Source organism: Carassius gibelio, chromosome B15 (assembly GCF_023724105.1).
Source record: "Carassius gibelio isolate Cgi1373 ecotype wild population from Czech Republic chromosome B15, carGib1.2-hapl.c, whole genome shotgun sequence".
Lineage (NCBI taxonomy): Eukaryota > Metazoa > Chordata > Actinopteri > Cypriniformes > Cyprinidae > Carassius > Carassius gibelio.
The window spans coordinates 17,705,368-17,727,510 of NC_068410.1; the positions used below are offsets into that span (position 1 = coordinate 17,705,368).

The 22,143-nt window shown below is 35.4% G+C and overlaps 1 protein-coding gene across 1 annotated transcript in view; it reads left to right on the top strand.

The window, feature by feature from the left end:
• LOC127972158 (zinc finger protein neuro-d4-like) overlaps positions 1–21,913 on the top strand; it is a 47,341-nt gene extending 25,428 nt beyond the window's left edge. The window contains 4 exon segments of the mRNA XM_052575479.1: positions 18,342–18,461; positions 18,547–18,659; positions 18,793–18,874; positions 19,862–21,913. Of these exon segments, the coding sequence (XP_052431439.1) occupies positions 18,342–18,461; positions 18,547–18,659; positions 18,793–18,874; positions 19,862–19,932 (386 nt within the window). The 3' untranslated portion in view covers positions 19,933–21,913.
• Positions 21,914–22,143: the final 230 nt, after the last annotated feature.

Genomic DNA, 22,143 nt, shown 5'->3' on the forward strand with positions numbered 1-22,143 from the left:
ATGTAAAAATGTTACATGGACAGAATGGCCAATGACAAAAACATTGGATTTAATGTGTGTGCTTTTTGCCTCTGTAAAATGGATGCCAAAACTCTGTCTGAAAAAAAGACTTGGTTATGTAGTAAGAGTTATTTCATCATTTGGCTCTGAAGTAAAAATGTGGTACAATTCTGAGCGACGTCCCTGAGCACCAGCACCATTTTGGTGGAAAAGGGTATTAATCATCTCACACATGCATTACTATAAGGAGCCACACTGCAGTTTCTGTAATCAGTATTTTGTCATTTTCCAGTACAAATGTCCATACAACCAAATACATTTTCCTGATGTGTCATATATAGCATTTCTGAAATTACATGGATTTTATTTTATTTTTATGCATAAATCTAACAGAATTCAGTGAGATTTACACTGCCGTTCAAAGTTTGGGGTCGGTAAGATTTTTATTTTTATTTATTTTTTTGTCTCATTTGCTCACCAAAGTGAAATGTAATTGATCAAGAATACAGTAAAACAGCCTATTTTACTATAATTAAAAACTAATTTTCTGTTTGAACATATAAAATAGTTATTATTTTACAGTATTATGGTTAAAACATTTTGGACCAATCATACTGAAATATATAAAAAATATTATATTGAAACGTTATATTATAATATAAAAAAAATTATTATTACAGTATTTGATGTAGACTACTGTTAATTTTTTTTTTTGTTTGTTTCTGAAAGATGTCTCTTATGTTCCCAATGCTGCATTTATTTGATCCAAAATAAAATTAAAAATTGTGAAATATTATTTCAATTTAAAACAACTGTTTTCCATTTGATTATATATTTTTTAAATATAATTTATTGCTGAATTTTCAGCATCATTATTTTAGTCTTCAGTGTGACATGATCCTTCAGAAATCATTCTCACATGCAGATTTGCTGCTCAAGAAACCTTTATTATTATCAATATTGAAAATAGTTGTGCTTCTTAATATTGTTGGGGAAATGGTAATACACAGAGTCTTAGATTAACAAAAATATTGTTTGAAATGTAATTTTACTGCCACTTTTGATCAGTTTAATGTGTCCAGAATAAACATATTTTTATTTCCTTTTAAAAAAAAAAGTATTGACTCCAAACTTCTGAATGGTAGTTTATTTTTAAAACATTATATATTCTTTAAAAAATAAGTTTAACACCGTTTTGCTGCTCAAGTAAAACTGATCTTGTTTCATGCATTTTTAATGGTGGTATTTTTACTGGTACATAAGACAAACATACTGATTAGGAAAAGTTTTTTGTTGTTGTTTTTTACTCACTGCCGTGCACACTTTACCACGCTGAAGTCATGTATCAGTATCGATATCTTCCACTCCTAGTTTATGGCTTTATTATGTTTAGTCTATATCCTTTTTTTCCTGACAAAGACAAGGTAACAGTGACCTCATTGCAGTGTCCTTCTGAAATCATGCCCATTTGCCTCCCAGAGTTATCTGGTTGAGTGCTTGGCTGAAATGGCCTGCCCATCGCTCTGCTTACCTCTTACCGCCGCTGGCTTTTTGATTCCGAAGCTGGTTAGCGCCGAATATTAGTGGTTCAATTTTGCAGGATTTTCAGACAGAACGTAAACGTGAGCGTCTGCAAGATGGTACGTTTTCTCATTTCACAAACACACACACACATCCCATATTCCTCTACTCCACCATGCACGGGCAATATTATTAATAAGAGAGGTTTTAATGAAACCTAAGCCCATGCATTATTCATGCAATATTTAGACCAAAAGAGAAAGATGTAGATGTAGGCATGATAGCTAGAGCTGTCCAACTCAAGATGGAGAATTGGAGCCAGACCAAATCCAAAATTCCCATCCTCTGCCTTTATTTGGTATTACGGCTGTTCTACTTCTCTCTGTTCTATCACTTTGATGAATGACAGATATATATAGAGATGAGATTTAAACCTCTCATTCTCACTCTCAGTCTTTCTGTTTCTACCCCTTTGCCATCCCTTTCTTTCTTTCTCTCTTTTACTCCGATCACCCTTGTCTTTCTGCCTATGCTTTTCGCTCTATCTCCTTTTGATTTAAGATTCATCTATCGGTTCTCTGTATTTTTTCCCCTCTTTATTTATTTCCACTGCAGAAGTGAGGCTGCTTGGCTGAGATGAGCTACTGCATTAAAATTCATGCCTGCTCATATTCTTTTTCATATAGTGTTGTGGTGCTGCTGGTGGGACGGAGGGGGTTTTGGGGGCTGTCCAGCAGGTTCTGGGGGGAGGGGTGCTGCCTGGTGTCAATGTGAAGGGAAAAGGGTAGAAGGCTAGATGGCAGGGGGATTGCTGTTTGCATTTGAGTTCGCCCCCCTCTAGATGTGCACCTAAAAATTGGATTTGGGAGTTCTAGTTAAAATCCTCCCCCACACGCTAGCACACATACACACTCTCTGCACCCACACTCTTAAAAAAACATCAAGATTTTACAAAGACTGAACCCTAATTTTCTGAATTTTAAAGTGAAATCAGACCCATTTTCTGTCCTAACATGACAAAACACTGTGGAAAAAAGATAACAGCAATGTACTGTGAGATAATACTAAAAATTGTTGTTCTCTTTTTCATTATGATAATTAACATTCCTGAGAAGTTCTTAACTTTTAATTAATTTTCTCCCATCCCGTGTAATTGTGTTACAGAATACAATGCGTTGCATTGCTTTACATAGAGACAACAAGCCAGACATTATAATTAGCTCTTAACTCTTGTAGTTTATATTATATCTGGCAATATGGATTTAAAATACAGAAATAACATAATCTTGTCTGAACAGAAAGGGAAATAATGAGTTTTGAGAAATGTTGCACATGTTGGCAATCAAAATAAACTCTGAACATTACAAAACAAGTAACCTAAAGTTAATACAATGGCAGCAACAGCCGAATCGCCCAACAAATAGTTAAAAATTCAACAACATAATTTATTTATGCCCCTAGTGCATGCTGGGAAGCTAAAGCCAGCATAGCACTGTGGACATCACAGCATAACAGTTGCTCTGTAGATTTAGAAGAGATTACTGCAACAAAAAAATAAAAATAAATATAAAAATATATACATCATGACTATGACAATTGTAGATTCACACTATATATATATATATATATATATATATAGACACACATAGAAATGTTTAGTGTGTTTCATCAACACAGGTACAGATTTTAACATTTATTTTATATCAGTGTTATTTAATTAATAATATTGCTTTTATTCATATTTTAAAATAGCCTTTTATATTTACAGTTCCTTTTCTTTTTATAATTATTTTTAATTAGTTAATTTTTAGTTCCCTTCCAAGGTAACTTTGAACTGCATCTTCTAGAGGTCACTTTGGGGAATGACTTCAGCATAAGCTGTGTCTGAAGCATACATCTAGCCGGTTACACATCATCCTCTTTGGGAAGTCGTGGCCTAGTGGTTAGAGAGTTTGACTCCTAACCCAAGGGTTGTGGGTTCATGTCTTGGGCTGGCAATACCATGACTGAGGTGCCCTTGAACAAGGCACCGAACTCCCAACTGCTCCCTGGGCACTGCAGCATAAATGGCTGCCCACTGCTCCGGGTGTGTGTTCACGGTTTGTGTGTGTGCACTTTGGATAGGTTAAATGCAGAGCACGCATTCTGAGTATGGGTCACCATACTTGGCTGTAGGTCACATCACTTTCACTTTTCTTCATCTTCAAGGATTTTTTTGTTTGAAGCGTGCATTTCCGGTAAGAACCATTATCCTTCTTTACCATGGCAAGCACTAGTAAAACATCTAAAAATGTCCTCGTTATTTGACACCTGATAGCCACACGTGATCTTTACATCTTTTGTTTGGGTCGAGGGGGCAGTTTGAGTGCACTGTGAGCTTTTTCCTATGAAAAAGCTCCACTCTCATTTGTCTCTCTTTTAAAGCAAAGAGGGACAGCCATCAGCTCCCCATGGTTCAGGAAGCTTGTGGGGATCACAGATGGACATGGCTGATGAGTTGAAAAAGGGTCTTTCCCTTTTGTGCTCATCAGTCATGGATGAGAGTGAGTTACTGGACGACGATGTTATCTCTCCAACATTGTCTGACCCAGTTGCTAGTGCTCTGCTGGCTCAAACCCAGGATGTGCAGGAGATGACAGATGAGGACGAAGAAGTCGAGACTGAGTCCTCCCAATCCTCCTGCCCTGCGTATGATGAGCTGCTTGAGGTTATGGATCATGCCTCAATGAGGCCATAGCCTTCCAGTTCAGGTGAGTCTTCCATTTCTTCCTGATCTCCATGTGGAAAACGAGTCTTGGAAAAATCAATTCTCATCTCACATCCATAGATTCCAGCACACTAGCTATGCCAACATTTAGTGGATGCGTTATGAAAATGGTTATGAGAAGATGCCCCTTGTTGAAGAGACACTGGCCTGCAATCGCTCTATGGGGTGACATATTCCCTTAAGGCTCCCTCCCTGCTGTCCATATTCCTTCACGATACATCTCATTTGAATGGCAGGAGATTCACAGCAGCAAGTCAGACTGCAGCCTCGTTGCATACCATGGCACAGTGCTTCAGGCTTATCAGACTGATCTGCTGAAACACCAGGATAAAGATCAGGGTCTATCCCCTGATGAGGTGGCTGAGTTGCGTTGCACCACAGATCTGGCTCTCCGTGCCACTAAGCAGGCCGCCACTGCCAATGGTAGATCCATGACGGCCATTGTAGTTATGGAGAGACATATGTGGCTAAATCTAGAGGATATCCGGTTGAAAGAGAAGGGTTTTCTTTTTGATGCACCAGTTTCCCCTTCTGAGCTTTTTCAGCACTTTTGTTGAGAAGTTTAAGGAGGTCAAGACACACTCGGCTGCCTTTAAATCCTTCATTCCAAGAATGTCCAGGACTGAGCCTGAACAACAAAGCGGTCCTGGTCCGTCTCAATCTACGGATCAAAGGAAGACCAGTGTCATGACTCGTGCCCCTCCCCCGTCTGCGGTTAGGGGTCAAAAAGGGCACCCTTGGTCTAAGGGTGACAGGAAAGATTTGATGGAGGAGATCCAGACTAGGCATTCTCAGTGATCTCGACTGGACCAGAGTAAAACCTGAGCCATCTACTCACCTCCCTCTAAGAATATTACATCTGCTTTCATCTTCCTCCCATTTAACCCCCTAAAAAGCTACCCTACTGACTGAGGTTAGGTAAGAGCCTCCTGCGCTTGCATTGGCAGTCTCTTATTCTTGTCCTATGATGTTCTGGCTAGTTTTTATGTCCCATAGAACTACTTACCGATAGTCCGGTCCACAGTGCTCTTCGGACTTTGCCTCCAGCCTATATCCATTAACTTGAGTCATGCGCGAGAGCCATGGTTTGTGAGTACAATCCATTTCATCTACTCTACTGCTAGTTTTTGTGTATTCAATGCTATCCTTTGTCTGCAGTGACAGTCAGACCTGTTCTGTTTTCAGACTTTTTTGGTTTAACCCCACAGCTAACTCATGGCCTCATTACAGTGATGTTTCACTCATTGATACTGGATCCAGGCTACTGCAGAAGCCTCCCAGCATCAGGTCCCCAGTATATTGCTGCAACCTCAGGACCTGTGGGTCCTTCTCATGGGCTAGTATTCTTCTGAGTGCATGCATGGTGCCATGCTCCCTATCCTCTTGCCAGGGTGCGCTACTCATCTCTCACCCTCTTTTGAGAGTTGAGTCTTTCCTTAATAACCATGCACATTCTCTGAGCTGGAGCTCCTCTTGCTGAGACGCTGAGGAGCTCAACATACCATAGATGGTCAGGTCTGTGGGTCCTAACTTTCACACTTCCCGAATGGTTGAACCAGTAATTGCCCCTCTGCGGACTGGGATTGAGTACACTGCATTCCCTGAGGTATGAGGGATTTGTGTTTCTGTGGAAAACCCTCTTGTATGCTTCTGCTCTGAGCAGCAGAAAGCTCTGTATATATGAACGGTTATTGGGTCCAGCTATTTCTTCAGATTCCGTCGGGTCTGGTTATATGGGATAGAGAGCATGAGAGCGTGTCCAGTTGCACCAGTGTACTGTTTCTTTTGAGCCCTGCTGGGCCTTCTGGTCAAGCTGAGAAGGGCTCCCCTCACTGTTTTGGGTTATCCATGAGTCACTCCCAGTATGTAATTTAAGGGCCTGCCTCAGCCTGAGAGCCGAGAGCTCTGCTCCCGAAAAACCCCCATTTGCAGTGAACCCCATTTGCAGGGAGTGTTTGACCCATCTCTGATGCCTCCTTGGTCAGTTGCCTTTATTTTGGGACCCTGATATGTGTGATTCCCTTCAAGTAGGTTCCCATTTCTTATGTCCCATTTGCGATCTATCTTCTCCATGGACATGGCTGTGCTCTCTTCATTGCAGGAGGGTCCCTCTGAGCTCGCCGGTCCTGGGCAGACTGGGAGAGTCCTCCTCTCGACTTGAGAGTTAGGTTCTCTGACCCTGGGCTATTTATCACTTCGGTCGAGCTGGATTCCTCTTTCTCCTCGCTAGTGGTTGAACCCTCTGCTCTTGAGCTCCTTGGCAGTGTCATCATGTAGTTGGGCTGCTTGCTGCTTCCCTGATAAGCAGCTCAGGCCCTTGGCCAAAGGGGATAATGTCACTGACAGCCATCGAGATGTCCTTGGGGCAACTCCCATGGCTATGGTAGAGTTGGTACTTAGTGCTCTCCATGGTTTCTGGCATATACTCCCCTCAGCATGGCGTTGCGGTTATACCGTTCCCCAAAACAAACCCTAGAGGACGCAGTTCGAATTTAATGTGAAAGATAACTTACGTTTACGTTTTTAATTGTGGATCCCTGAGAAGGGAATGAGACCGCAACCCCTAGTTAACTAGCCATCATTCGTAGTAAGCTTGTGATGATGTCACAGGATGTCGCCAGCCAATGTTATTGTCGTGTTTAGATGTATGCTTCAGACATCGGTCATGCTGAAGGCGTTCCCCCGAAGTGACCTCATGAGGACGCATGTGTTTCACAGTGTCTCGTTCCCTTCTCACTTACGTAACATAACATGTTTTTAATTATTTCCATTTTTTAATGCATCTACACAAACATAGCATATTTTTAAACTTTTTATCTAATGTTAAAGTGTCATCAATATATTTTGTATATTAATATATTTAATAATATCTATTTTTTATTTTCTTAAACTAAAAATGTTTTTAATAGTTTCAGTTGTATTTTTAGCTACTTCTGTGAGGGAAAAAGATTGGGCCATTATATTCAAGAAACATTTAAAAATGATATTTCCATTACCATATTTAAACAAAATACATAATTTGAGATGTGTTAAAAATGTTTATAAACAAATCAGACAAAATAACAGAGTTCTGAACAAATCAGAGTGTACGTAGATTCAGAGGTTTATAAAGACACGCGCACAGCAGAAGGACAGTTGGAAGGGTAGCATTTTGTTTTTGTTGTATAGTGGTGGGGGGGGGGGGTGATGTTTTTCATTGCATTTGAAGGTCAGATTTGATCTGTCGTTCTGTCTGTTTGTTTGCTTTCTGCATTCATTCCTACTTTTTTCCTGCATCTTCCTCAATCCATGCTTTTATTTTTCTCCTTTACATGTAACACATACACAAGCACCTGAGCAATCACATACTCTCTTTTTTATGAACAATTGGCGGTGATTATGGCTGGTAAGCAAACTGCTCTGAAAGCTCCGAAAGACTCCCTTCTTAAGATGAATTCCCTCATGCTGTTTGTACGAGGTGGAATTGTGATTGTGAATCATGGCACAAATAATAATGGCATATCAACACACCTGGGAACGAGAGGAGGATGAACTTATCAACAGCAGCACAACAGTCAATTGCAATAAACGGATGGCAAAAATCATGCTATCCTGGGTAAAACAAAGCAATAATGAATAACATTATGCCTCAAAAATCCTTTAAACAATACTAGATAATGAAACACATTTTAAAATCATGTTATCTTTATTACAACAAATTGGTATTTTTACTTGTGTTTTATATTAAGTCTATATAAAACATAGGTTGAGACTGTAAAGAGTGAGTAGGAAAATGTTTCATATATTGGTTAATGGTTACACTATTATTTATAAATACTAATATTTTTTTGTATTTTCATTATTTTCATTTTTAACTTATAATATGAAAAGTATTATGCCCTTAGTTATAATACATTATCATTTCATACATTTATTTGGCTTTTGGTTAACATTATCTAATAATCCCACAAAGCAACATCAGCAGAAAGGAAAGAAGTCCATTTTAAATAAAGACAAAAATCATTCACACTTAAATATTTAACAATAAAACCAAAAGCATGCATTCAAAAAAATGGCAATTTTGTGCATTGAAGAGCATAATGAATCAAAAATATAGTTTTTTGTTTTTTGCATTATAATATTTAAATATGAAAAGGTAACTCTTATAATGTATTAAATCAGCCTTTACAGTTGCTTCTGAAAACCTGTAATGCTTTATTATGTGTATTATACATTATGAATACTTTGGTAATGCATTACATAAAAACCACTCAAAGAAAAGTCTAATTATACACTAGAATCAAAAGTATACTTATCCGCGTGAGTTTACCTGTCTGCACTCCATGCTCCGCTAGGCCTCGGCCGTACCTGCCACAGCTGCACTCCTGTCTGCTCCGCAACAAAGCAGGAAGAGCAGTGGCCGTTGCCTAGCGATGGTGTTGCCATGGAGACTAGCCAGCCAGACTCCCGCTATAAAGAATAGGTTGTTATATGTACATCGAGAGGAGGGAGGGAGTGAGAGAGAGAGGCAGTGGAGTTTGGAGTTTCTCTAGGTTTGAGGATGGAAGGGAGGGAAGTTCATTAAATCAGAGAGTGTGGGAGAGAGAGAGAGAGAGAGAGGGAGAGAGGGAGAGAGAGATGGAAAGAAAAAGAGAGAGAGACTTGCTGAATTCTCTTTATGATTTGGCATATATATGAGGGCAGACAGTAGTGTTGAGTTATACTGCGTTCTGCCTCATTTGCTATTCTGTATTAAGAAGAGGGCCCAGGGCTGTTTGGCTAGACTGCCTCCTTAGGATAATTTAGACTCTCACCATGCCATCCTTTCTCCCATTTTCTTTTCTCTTTCTTTTCTTCACTTTCTTTCTCACATGCTCATATAAAAAGTTTAATACCAAAAAAAAAAACTTTTTATCTTCTGTTGAGTTCATCACTTTACTTTGAATGATTTTCATATATATATATATATCTCACTTGCACTCACTATGTATGCAAGGTGTATACACCTATATATATATTATATTAATTAATATTATTATTCATATTATTATAATAATATTATTACCACATGCATTATTATTTTCATTTTATTACATTTTATAATTGTTTTAATATTCCTAAAAAATTATAATCTAAAAAAAAAAAAAACATGATATTTTGTATTGTGCACTGGGAAATATTTTATGCATGCTTTTACTTCAAGTAACTGACCTAACCTTGCAAATGACATGTGCATATACATAGCATTTGTTATTATGGCATTGCAATATCCTCAGTTTAACCAGATGGGAGGCACAGAGTCAGATTCTGCATATGCTCCCTAAAAAGAGCTTATTGCACCCCTGACCTCTCATTCACATTATTTAAAAACATACATATATCGAAGGATATGTTTAATACGGACAGAGTACAAAAATCTTTCAGCATTAGAGGTATCATGGAGTAACATAAGTACAATATATATTGCATGAGGTTGTTCTGGATTCACAATCCCAGGGTTGTGCAGTGGAAATATTGATTTTCAAATGTTTATAGTTTCACACTGTTCTATGAAAGTTGGAGGTTGGAAAAGTATCACTGAAGTGTGTTTTTCCCACTTGCATATACAGTACATTTCTGTGAATGTTGTCTTGTGTGAAGGATTTCGTTGCAAAGGTTCTTTATGCTGGTGCTTGTGTGTGTTCATGTTATTTTATTCCTTCTTGTGCTGAAGAGTGGTTTTGCTTTTGTGAACACATTCAAAGAATGTTGTGATCGTGGCATTAATTCTGTGTTTTAGGCTGCAAGATACAATGTGTGTATTTGCTGTTCCATACTCCATACTAGAGCTCTGTGCCACCATGCATCTCACAGCATTGGTGTGTGTGTGTGTGTGTGTGTGTGTGTACGTGTGTGTGTGTGTGCGCGTGTGTGTGCGTGCGTGTGTGTGCGTGCGTGTGTGTGCGTGCACGTCAGACTGACTGCACCGCAACCATAGATCAGGTTTTATTATGCACCAAAAGCTGATCCTCCTCTCCTTTCACAATGTCATTCTGTTTAAGATCTGGAATGCAGCTCAGCCACTGACTGGACAAACAATTTAGGCCTATACAACACTAAAAATGCCTTTTATATATACATTTTGATTATTTTATTATGTTGTTATTTTACTTTTATATATTATATTATATTATATTATATTATATTATATTATATTATATTATATTATATTATATTATATTATATTATATTATATTATATTATATTATATTAGTCCCTACACATTGTTTACAGAAAAAACATGGCAAACTAAGTATTGGTAACATCTAAATTAACTGGTTTTATTAAAGTCAAAAATATCATTTAACATCAGCTGAATGCATTCATTTATACCAACAAAACCAACATCAACAACAAAAAATATTAAATTCATTCGATGGTAATAATCTCAAAATGGCCAAATATCAACAAATAATTGTCTTGGCCAATATATTATTTTCATGATTGGTACTTGTCTAGTTGTATTCCTAACCCAATAATACAAATGCTGTTTGTTTATGTGTAAGCATACATGGACTTATGGTAGTATGATGAAGGGGGTTATTAAAAGCAGAAGTCCACCCCATTTGTCATGTTCCAGAAGTGGGGTGCAGCATGCGGGCAACCTCAAAAACTGAGGCAAAGATGTAGCAGTAATAAAGCCGAGCTCAGGAAAGGGTTTGAATGTGTCATTTGTTTGTGTAAAATCCATCCACACTGCAGCAAATCTTAATGAGGCGCCTCTTATGTCCTATTTTAAAGCTAGTTTGGTTCAGGAGACACTATTGTGTGAGGTTTTCTGCAGTATAAGGCACACAATAAGGGAGTATATTGGGTAAATATGACAACAGAAAATAATTTACCATATGATATATGAACAGTATCCAATGAGTAGCAGTGTGATACAGCATTCATTCTTCAGATCAATCTCATATTTATAAAAGAACATTAGTTTGTATGTCCGCGGAGGACAGCAATATCTTTGTCGTACTATCTTTCAAAGGTGATTTCAGATGGCAGTACTCAGTGCATTTGTTGGCTGCATTTTACAAGATGCTGATTAGTAAAAATAACTTCCTTGTTTATAAAAGTAAAAATAGCTTGACTACTATTATTATACTACTACTATACTATTATTTATTGAATAATAATATTTAATAAACAACAACAGCCATCATATAAATCATTAAATCAATTCAGTCAAAATTGATTTGAGGATGGAGGTAGCGCTCTGATATACAGCATTAAAGTGATGTAAAATATAATGTGAAGTGATTTTGCCCTCAGCCAAAACTATTTGCTCTGGAACAAATTATAGATTAATCAGGCCAAAGACTACCCATTAGATTGACCCAAAATGAACTACATCTCACGTTTAAGCACTATAGAGACATCAGAGCCAGCAGCAAATTCCAGAAGATCTTTATGAGCTCTGAACGTACTCTGATGCTCTGGAGCTCACATCTCCAAAAACATTCAAGCTAATTTTCAAATCGATTTTTCAAGTACATTCCATGACACACACACTCACACAAAACAACAGTATTATTAATACAATTATAGTAGATTTGGGCAACCGCCATGACACTCTGTGAGAAATACTGCAAGTGGAGTGATACAAACGGTGAAACCGTTGGAGTTCTGTTTTCACTAGAATACAGCACACCTGGAAACGGCTCTCAGCCAGTCGTATTTGAGAACCAGAAAGAACTGTTGTGTTATTGTAAAATATTACAACTGTTTTCTATTCGAAGACATTTTAGAATGTCATTTTTTTCCTGTGCAAGCTGAACCCTTCAGAATCCACTGATGCGTTTTTCTCAAGAATCATTAATATAATTGTCAATGTTAAAAACAGTATACAGCTTAATATTTTTATGGAAACTGTGAACAATACCATTAAAAAAAGTTGCAAAGACTCTTCCAGCTGATCAAAACACATTTATAATGTTACAAAAGATGTGAAATTCAAAATAAATGCTGTTCTTTTGACACGTTTAAATATTTATGGACATGCATTTTGTTCGAAACTGAAGGACAAATCAAAAATGGTGCAGAATGTTATTGCACTCCATCAGCACTGCTTGACTTCCTAAATGTGCATCTGTCTTTCTCCTCAAGCTTTAATCTAACCCTAATTTCACAGTCACATTTAGCAATGTACATATCAGATCCAGCATGTGGAATCATCTTTATTAATGTGAGAGATGCTGCTAAAATGTTTTTCCTCAAGTTTTTTTGGGGATCATAGGCTATAGAACGGTTTGTGGCAACAGGTGCTCACGAGAACTTCCTGTGGCGCTGTTACTTTGAGCTGCTTTTTCTCCCAGCCAATTGTCCTAATTAGAGATGTGTGATCTTGCTAAAATAGAATGGTGTCACTATAGGATCGTTTGGAGAAGTGAGGGGTGTGGAGAGAGTGAGAAAAGAAAAGGGAGGGAGGTATTTGAGGATTCCTCTTCCCATCTCTGTCTTTGGATTCCCATGGGGCTGCAGACACACTTGAAAGCTGTGAAGTTTGCTGTTCTGCCCTGCATTCTCCTCATAATTGGCCAAATGCTGCAATGGGGAAGATTTAGGGAGGTAGGAAGGCATGGAAAAGAAACTCCTGCATCTGTCTTTAAAACTATCTATCAATGTTTTTTTTTTTTTTTTTTTGGCTTGACTCATCTCTCTGTTCTTCAAATCTTCTTTTTTTGTGTTAATATAGGGCTTTGTTCCAATGCCTAGTTTCCTGCCTCACTGTCTGCTGCCTGCATAGACAGATGTCTTCTAGAAAAGCAGCCTCCTAACTGTCATGGAAACTCAAAAGTGACTGATTTGGAAAAGTCTTCATAGACAGCAACTCTGCATGGGAGACTCGACTCAACTTCAGTAGAGTTTGACGTTAGCATGAGACTAAAGCTAATGAGACAAGACTTTATATATAGGCATCTTATAATGCCTTAATTAAGCAAGTTATTTAATAAACAAATATTATTTCAGTTATTATTATTAGAAAGGACTTTTATATAGAATTTTTTTTAAATTCCTGTCTATTAATAATGTGTATAATTATTAGTGCTGTCAAACAATTGAAAGCATCCAAAATAAAAGTTTTGTTTGCATAATATATGTGTGTGTTCTATGTATATTTATTCAAATTAACAATCGACAAGAGGAAGAAATACACACAGACAGTCCATAATCCTGACACATACATATATTAGGTAAACATAAACTTTTATTTTGGATGTGATTAATTGTGATTAATCATTTCACAGCACTAATTATTATTATATTATATTATATTATATTATATTATATTATATTATATTATATTATATTATATTATATTATATTATATTATATTATATTATATTATATTAACAATATAGTAATAATAACAATAATAACAATCTTAAACGCCAACACATAAATGAATCAATGAACGAATGAATGAATAATTAACTAACTAAATAAACACATATAAATTCACTGTTAATTGAATATTCATATAATATCATACCAACAATATATAACACAGACAGTATTGGATTATTATTATAAAGCATATTATAAAGTATATGTAATAATAAGGTATTATTGAAATATAACAATAATGTATAATTACTATATTAAAAACAACACCAATAATGATAATTCTAAGTATATTTAAATACAAAATAAATTGTTATTATTGAATTCAATATTTTATATAAAAAAAAGTTTTATATGGAATGTATTTTAGATCAATCAATCAATCGTCTCTTGAGATCTAAAAAAATAATATTTTCCATAGTAGATATCACAACAGACATCAGTAACTTTGGTGGTAGTACATATGGTCAATTATTTTGATTAAACATAGTTCATTGTACAGTATATTTATATATTTAATCAATACACATTTATACATTCATATATTTTTATATTAAATAATGATTTAATTACACAAAGGTTTTTGGGGATTCTAAATGAGTGAATTTCGTCTAAGTGAAGTGAACTCTCATTCTGGGATTTCCTTTTCCACAAAGGAAACATCTATCTTAGAGCGCATCATAATTGCACTTCTTACTTTTTGGAACAGGCTTTGCGTGGGGATCATGCCTTATGATGCCTTAACATGCTGCCTATGGAGGCAGCTCTCTAGATTTTGGAATAGAGCATCTGTCTGCTTCTTCCTCTCCTACCATCTTTCTTTTTTGTGTGAATATGTGTGTGTGTGTGTGTGTGTGTGTGTTTGTATGTGCATGTTTGAGAAAGCAGGATTGATTGCCTCTGGCTGACATCAGAACACTTCACCTTAAACACGACTTCAGGCTTTTAATCATTGATGGGCTTTCGCTGGAGTCAGGCAGGCTATGGGGCAGCCCTGTGCTCATGCCAGAAACTGCTGATTCACTCTGGTCTTTCAAATCTTTTATTCCAGCCTTTATTTTATACATATATGTTGTTTGTGTTTAGTACATGAGACAACAGGAGAGTGTGTTCAGATGGAGATGTGTGTTTGTGTACGCATGCGCTTCTCAGGGACGTGTGAGTACAGCCTCCTTTGAGACAGAGGGAACAAAAGAACAGATTTCTTCTTACAACTTCTTAATTCTGTAAGAAATCTTCTTAAGAAATCAAAATGCACTTAAAAAATGGTAATGTCTAAAATAACAAATATTATTTAACATCACTCAAATAACTAAAACCGAACTGATAACTACTTTAATGGGTTAAATCCGTTAGAAATACTTTTAAGGTAATATTCGCAGGTTACTACATTTTACAGTATATATTAGTCAACACTTGCATGTTTTTCTTAAGTTTACAGTGTACAATCTTTGCCACAGTACTGTCAAGCAGTATTTATTTATAAGAGTTAACTAAAACTAAAATTAAAACGAAATCCTTATAAAAATGTGATACATTAATATAAACTGCAACTATAATTGTTATTATTATTATTATTATTAGTAGTAGTAGTAGTAGTATTAAATGACATATAAATGAATATAAATTTCGTAAAAAAAAAATTATGAAAATTTTTTTGAAATAAAATATATCCAAATATTTTTTTATTGTAGACATAACATCATTAAATGTAAAAATGTATAGTTTTAATTTATATTATATTATATTATATTATATTATATTATATTATATTATATTATATTATATTATATTATATTATATTATATTATATTATATTAACAAAATTACTAAAACTTTAACTACAATTAAAATGAAAATATACAAATAAAAAGTAATTCAAAATATTAGGAAAAACTATAATAATATCTTAGTTATACTAAATACTGATGTCAAATACCTTCTTTTAATATTCTATAAAATTAACTCTTCAGTATTCTTTTTACCTAAAAATGAAAATTCTGTCATTATTTATTCACCCTCATGTTCTGCAGCCAATATTTGAGTAGAACAGACTGTAGCGCTGCCTTCTGGAATTATCCTTATAATTTGGATTCCATCCTCTTGTTCTCGATTTAAACTAGCTTTTACTATTTTTACCCACTGATTATTAAATTGAGTGGCATTGCAAATATGAACTGGTTGCTTGCTGTATGCTAGTCTCAGCTTCCGGCCAATGAACCATCGACTGACCATCTGGTTACACACAGAAACAGCAAGCTCCAGTCTGATTGGCCATCTTAATTTCAGATCAGCTCACAGGGAAATAGCAACTGTAGAAAGAGATTTTCTTTAAAGGATCTTGAAGCACTGTGCTCATGTGTAGTAGATGTGTTCGATTTACAGTAAATATGAACACAGGCATATTATCAGCACCTCTCAAGTTTATTCTTGATCCAAAAGTCCAGGGGATTTAGATGCAGACAGACTGACAATAATTGTATAATAAAAATAGTATAATTGTATAATAAAAAATTGACAAATGAATTAAGTTTTATAAAAGTGAAACACTTCCAAAAATAATACTGAAACAAGATTTTGCCAGTTTTGTAGGTGTCTATTTGATTCCCCCCCACAAATGCATTAACATATTTTGCAAAGTTGAGTGCAAATACAAATATTTATTTGTAAAATAAGAAACAACAAGATAAAATTTATCTGTTTTTGGATTGTATATATTAGTTTGCGCAATTGCACTATTTCCATGCAATAGTGAGAATTTCTCATTCGGTTTTTAAGCACATAACAGTGAAACAGTGGACTGCAGACAGTCAGAGCTTTCTTTTCCCCACTATTCAAACTGCAGAGACCTGACCTGTGATGAAAAGTGTAGCGTTTGGCTTTAAGCACCCTGGACAGCTCCCGGGCACACAGTGTGCTCATCTCTAATGCTGCTAACACAATACAACCGCACACACCACAAGCGCTACTGTACGTCCTAATGCCATCTTGATTTAGAAACCGATTCAGTCCAGTTCTTGTCCCCGCTCAACTTTGCCTGCGTAATTTGTGGAGTTACAGTTTGCGTATGATTTCACACAGAGGTTTGGACGGCAAACACTTTTTCAGCTGCACTGGGTTTTTTAATACTTCCTCTGTCTCTTATCTTATCCTGGTCCTTTCTCTCTCTTCTCTCTAGAGATTAGGGAAGAAAACAGCCCAGATTCCCCCGTTCTCTCTCTCTCTCTAACACACACACATGCTCCCTCCCCCACTGATAGGATCTCTAGAGGATGGAGTGGATTAATGACCTCGCTGGAGAGGGCCAGAGCACTCCAAATCACCCGCTCATGATCACTGTGTGTGTGTGTGTGTGTGTGTGTTATGTTTTACACAGCCACATTTGCTTATTTCTACTATATATATATATATATGCAAGCAAAACTGGATTAAATTCAACCGGCTGAAAGCCAGACCCGTTCAGCCATGAATTCAAGGCGATCTGAGCGCTGCACAGAGCTGTCCTTGTCTTCCTTGTTAATTATATACACCAGTCTCCTGCTGTGTATTTGTTTGTCTCCACAGCAGTTTCCTCTCTTCCTGTGACAATATTTAACAGACCTCCAGTTCTCCCAGTGGAGAGCCTGTCCCTAGGCTTCAGCAGAACCATATACCACTGTGATAGGAAACATATGGGCAGAAACACACTACGCAATCCGGCTGGCTTCATATGAGCAGCTCTAGTTAGTGCTGCTCGCACTATTGCTCATATTTAGGGGTGGGATTTGAAGAAAGCTCATTATTACAATGTGTTTGTGCTACATGAATGATATTTATTTGTTGAGTTATCAGACATGTGATTTGCTTCTGGTGAAAAATAAAATGGTCAATCAATATATATATATATATATAGGGACTGAAGTCATGTCTAGATACCAGAATATTATAGAGACATAATGCACTAAAAAGGATGCAGAAAACCTTGTGACTGTGTAGCAACTATCCCCAACATCTCAACTTCTTGCATCTAACATAATCTACTTCTTCTTCAAAAACAAAAAACAAAACAAACAAACAAACAAGAAAACATTATATTCATTATGTCATTATTTCTTTTTTTTTTCTTGTAACACTTGACAGTAAGGTGCACATAAATAACATTAGCTAATTAATTAACTAACAATGAACCAAAATAAGTCTTTATTAAAAAAACAACGAAAAAAAAAACAAAAACACCCTTATACATACTAAGGTTGCATTTATTGATCAAAACTACAATAAAACTGTAATATTGTGAAATAATACAGAAATATTATACTGTATATATTATTACATATACAGTAAATATTATTTAAATTAATTACTGTGACTGTGAAAACAATGCTGCTTGATATTTATAGAAACATAGTACAATTTTTGTACAGTATTAAATTAAATTAAATTAAATTAAATTAAATTAAATTAAATTAAATTAAATTAAATTAAATTAAATTAAAACAGATGCCAAACTTCTGAATGGCACTGTAAGTTAATGTTTATTTCACTCATTAATTACAAATGACAATATTATTTTTGTAAATTACCATACACCATGAATAATAATGCTGTAAAACATGTTGATTGATATTCATTGATAACTAATATCATTGAAAAATAACATATTTTTTAACTACTTTCTTTTCATTTAAATTTGTGCTCGTTTCTCTTCTCTTTGCAGCCAAAAAAGCAGCCGATGGTTCTGTCATCCCAAACGGCTACTGTGACTTCTGTCTTGGAGGCTCTAAGAAAACAGGCTGTCCTGAAGATCTAATTTCCTGTGCGGACTGTGGCCGATCAGGTGCGTCCAAACCCATGGAAGCTCTGCTCGGAAATGGGTTTTATTAATTTGCTCAAAATATTACCTTCTTCTCGGGCTCTTGCAGGTCATCCGTCATGCCTGCAGTTCACGGTCAACATGACGGCGGCGGTGAGGACCTACCGCTGGCAGTGCATCGAGTGCAAATCCTGCAGCCTGTGTGGAACATCAGAGAACGATGTAAGTCAACTGAACAAAGCAACTTACTTTCCAGTGGACTCTTTGTTGTGTTTCTGAACTCTTTAATCCAGGGCCCCAGCGCTGATGTTTGGGGTCATGTGCATACAAGGATCAACTTGCATTATTTTTACAGGATCAGCTTTTATTCTGTGATGATTGTGACAGAGGGTATCACATGTATTGTCTAAGCCCCCCTATGTCGGAGCCTCCGGAGGGTATGTCCTATCTGTTCAAAATTGATATGAAAAAAAAAAGATTCTTAATCATTATTTTTGCATTTGTAAAAATGCATAAAATAATATAGAGTGCTACGAGATATGTATGTTCAAATACAGTAAATATTATACAAATATTTAAATATAGTTATTTTCAAATAAGTCTATATATATATATATATATATATATATATATATATATATGCATATATATATATATATATATATATATATATATATATATATATATATATATATATATATATATATATATATATATATATATATGCACACACACATACATATACATATATAATATTAAGCAATAAGATAATTTCAACATTAACCAAAAAATTTTTCTTGGAGCCAAATATATAATTTTTATGCAATATTTATATAATATAAATTAACATCAATTAATAAATACTTAATTAAATCACAAATTAAGTTTGTACAATATTTAGTTTTTTTAAGCATAAATCTTGCTAATCTAGTGTTTTTTATTTTTATTAATTAGCATCAGTTAATAAAATATTGTTTTAAATACTGTAACAAATGTATTGTTCATTGAAACTTAATGTTAGTCAGTGCATTATCTAATGTAACTTTATTGGACCTTATTTTAAATTGTTACCAAAAATACTAATAAACGATCATTTAAAATATAAATTTGCCTAAATATAATATAATATAATATAATATAATATAATATAATATAATATAATATAATATAATATAATATAATATAATATAATATAATAATGTGTGTGTGTGTTGCATAAATCTAGCCCATCAACAAAACAGTATTTACTAAGGTGATAAGAAAAACAATCTAAATTCAAGATATATTCTCTCAAAACAACAAGAAAAAAGAAAAAAATACTGATAAACAATACATTTTGCAGTGTACAAGAACTGCTATTTGTGACTTTGGCCAAATATTACACGCCTCAGTATTATACAACATTTGTGGCTCTTTCTTTGCAGGGAGCTGGAGTTGCCATCTGTGTCTGCGCCAGCTAAAGGAAAAAGCGTCCGCCTACATCACTCTAACCTAATCTCCGTGCCCTACTTCACCCTAGCAGTCTCATCCTACTCTATCCCATCATCACAGATCCAAAGAGACTCCCCCAGCATCCACCAGAAGAGAACATGCTTCATCTGCCCTTTGCCTGAATGATGACTGCAAGGAAAACGCAGGGTGCGATTAACATTTTTGCAAGCAGACCTTTTTCTCAACAGTCCCTCCAAAGAGTTCTTTCCCTCGTGGATCAGAGCGGTCTTCTTCTTGTTTGACTCCATCTTATGGTGGTTAAAAAAGTAGTGCCAAACGGTTTGTCGTTCAGAAGACATTTTGCACGAGTCTGAGGGGGGCGTGTCAGTGGGAGGAGTCTCTGTGACATCATTACATGACGCATCTACTGCAAAAGAGACGAGTACCACATGATCTCACCGCAGCTCTCGGTTGGTTTAGCTCTGGTGAGAGATGGTATCAGCGCGCCATTGATTCTTAGCGGTATATTCTTCAGGAGCAGACACCAGCACGTAATGAGATCATGTTTAGTCATTCAATTTGGCCTTATTCTAGCTTTAATTAGACTTCTGTTGTAGAGATGAATGAATACTTCAATAATTAATATGCCTTGAAGGTACAACTTTTGGTTCTTGCAACACATCACAGTACATTTAAAAAAAAAAAGTGATATATCATTAACATAGTTTGCGTTTAAAGGAATATTCCTGGATTTGATACAAGTTAATCAACTACTTTTGTCGAATAATGTTGATTACCACAATACTGGTCCCTTATTTTACTTCAAAATCTGAAAGTCATAGTTAGAGTGAGTTAGAGGTTGGGATCTATAAGACTCAATGCAATCTTATATATATAGATAATTATGACTTAATAATGTCTTTATTTTCTCAGACTTTCGAGTTTGTATCTCACAGTTCTGACTCATATCTGTCCCACAATTCTGACACAAAAAAAGGTTGAATTGTGTGTTGTTTTAAAAACGTTTTATTCCATGATGGAAATAAGATTCCATAAATATAAACATTTTTCTGCACACACTCAATCTTAGCAATCAAAACGCTAAATAACATCGCATTATTATTTTGTGGCAGAAATAAGCTTTCTTAAATATGTGCGTAAAAAAACAACAACAACTATTTACAGGTGAATGGCTGGATATTCTCAGTGTTTTTATGTTTTATGTGACAATTCCATCGCCTGCTGCTACAATTGCAACAAGTTGTTAACATACAACACACACAAGTCTGGCACTTGAGATCTGAGAGCGCTGTGTGTGTGGGAATTGAAAAAAAATAGGCTATGACACTGGAACGAGAAAATCTGCATAGACGTCTAACTGCGGGCTTTTGCGTACTCGAGTGGGACAAAACGAGAAGTTGTAGGCGTTAACGGGACAAAATATAACATATTTCTGTGGGAGCAGGATTGAACAATCCATCCCACCCAGACCTCTACAGTTCACAAGCACTAAATTTCGTCACTCAAAATGAATCTACTTGATTTCAGATTATGGAAGATCTGTTTATATGAAGCCTAAATGCTTAAATCCGGTTGACATATTTGTTTACATGTGCTTTATATATATTCCAATCAAAAATTCTGCACATGTGTGAGGCCCAGTTGCTGCGTATGAGAAAGCCACTGGCTTTATGTTATTTCAGTACGAAATTTCATTCGGTTCGATTGATGGAGTTGTTTACATGAAGGCTTTTTAGTCTGATTGAGTCATCAGTCATCAGTCAGTTTTTAACTGGATTACTTGAGTACATTTAAACATAGTGAGGCACTTACAATGGCCAAATTGTGTTAAAATACTAAAAACAGTTTATGAAGTATAGCCAGAAGACACAAACAGTATGTGTTAACATGACTTCAGTGTGAAAAACACTTACTGACCTTTTCTGTGAAGTTATGTCCAATTTTGTAACTTTGTTACCATGACTACATCATCCTAAAAAAACATAAAAAAGATGAGAACAACAGTTTTAACACACATTTTATCTGCAAAGTTAATGTTTTCTATATATATCTATATATATATATATATATATATATATATATATATATATATATATATATATATATAATATTGAAAATTTTACATTTGTGCTTTTCAATTCTCCAAACGTTGTCCCCATTATATGCCTCTTCATTCTTGCACATTTTCTATACATTTTTAAAGAAAACAGGGACCAGTAGAAATTGTGTGAAATTATTATTATTATTATTATTT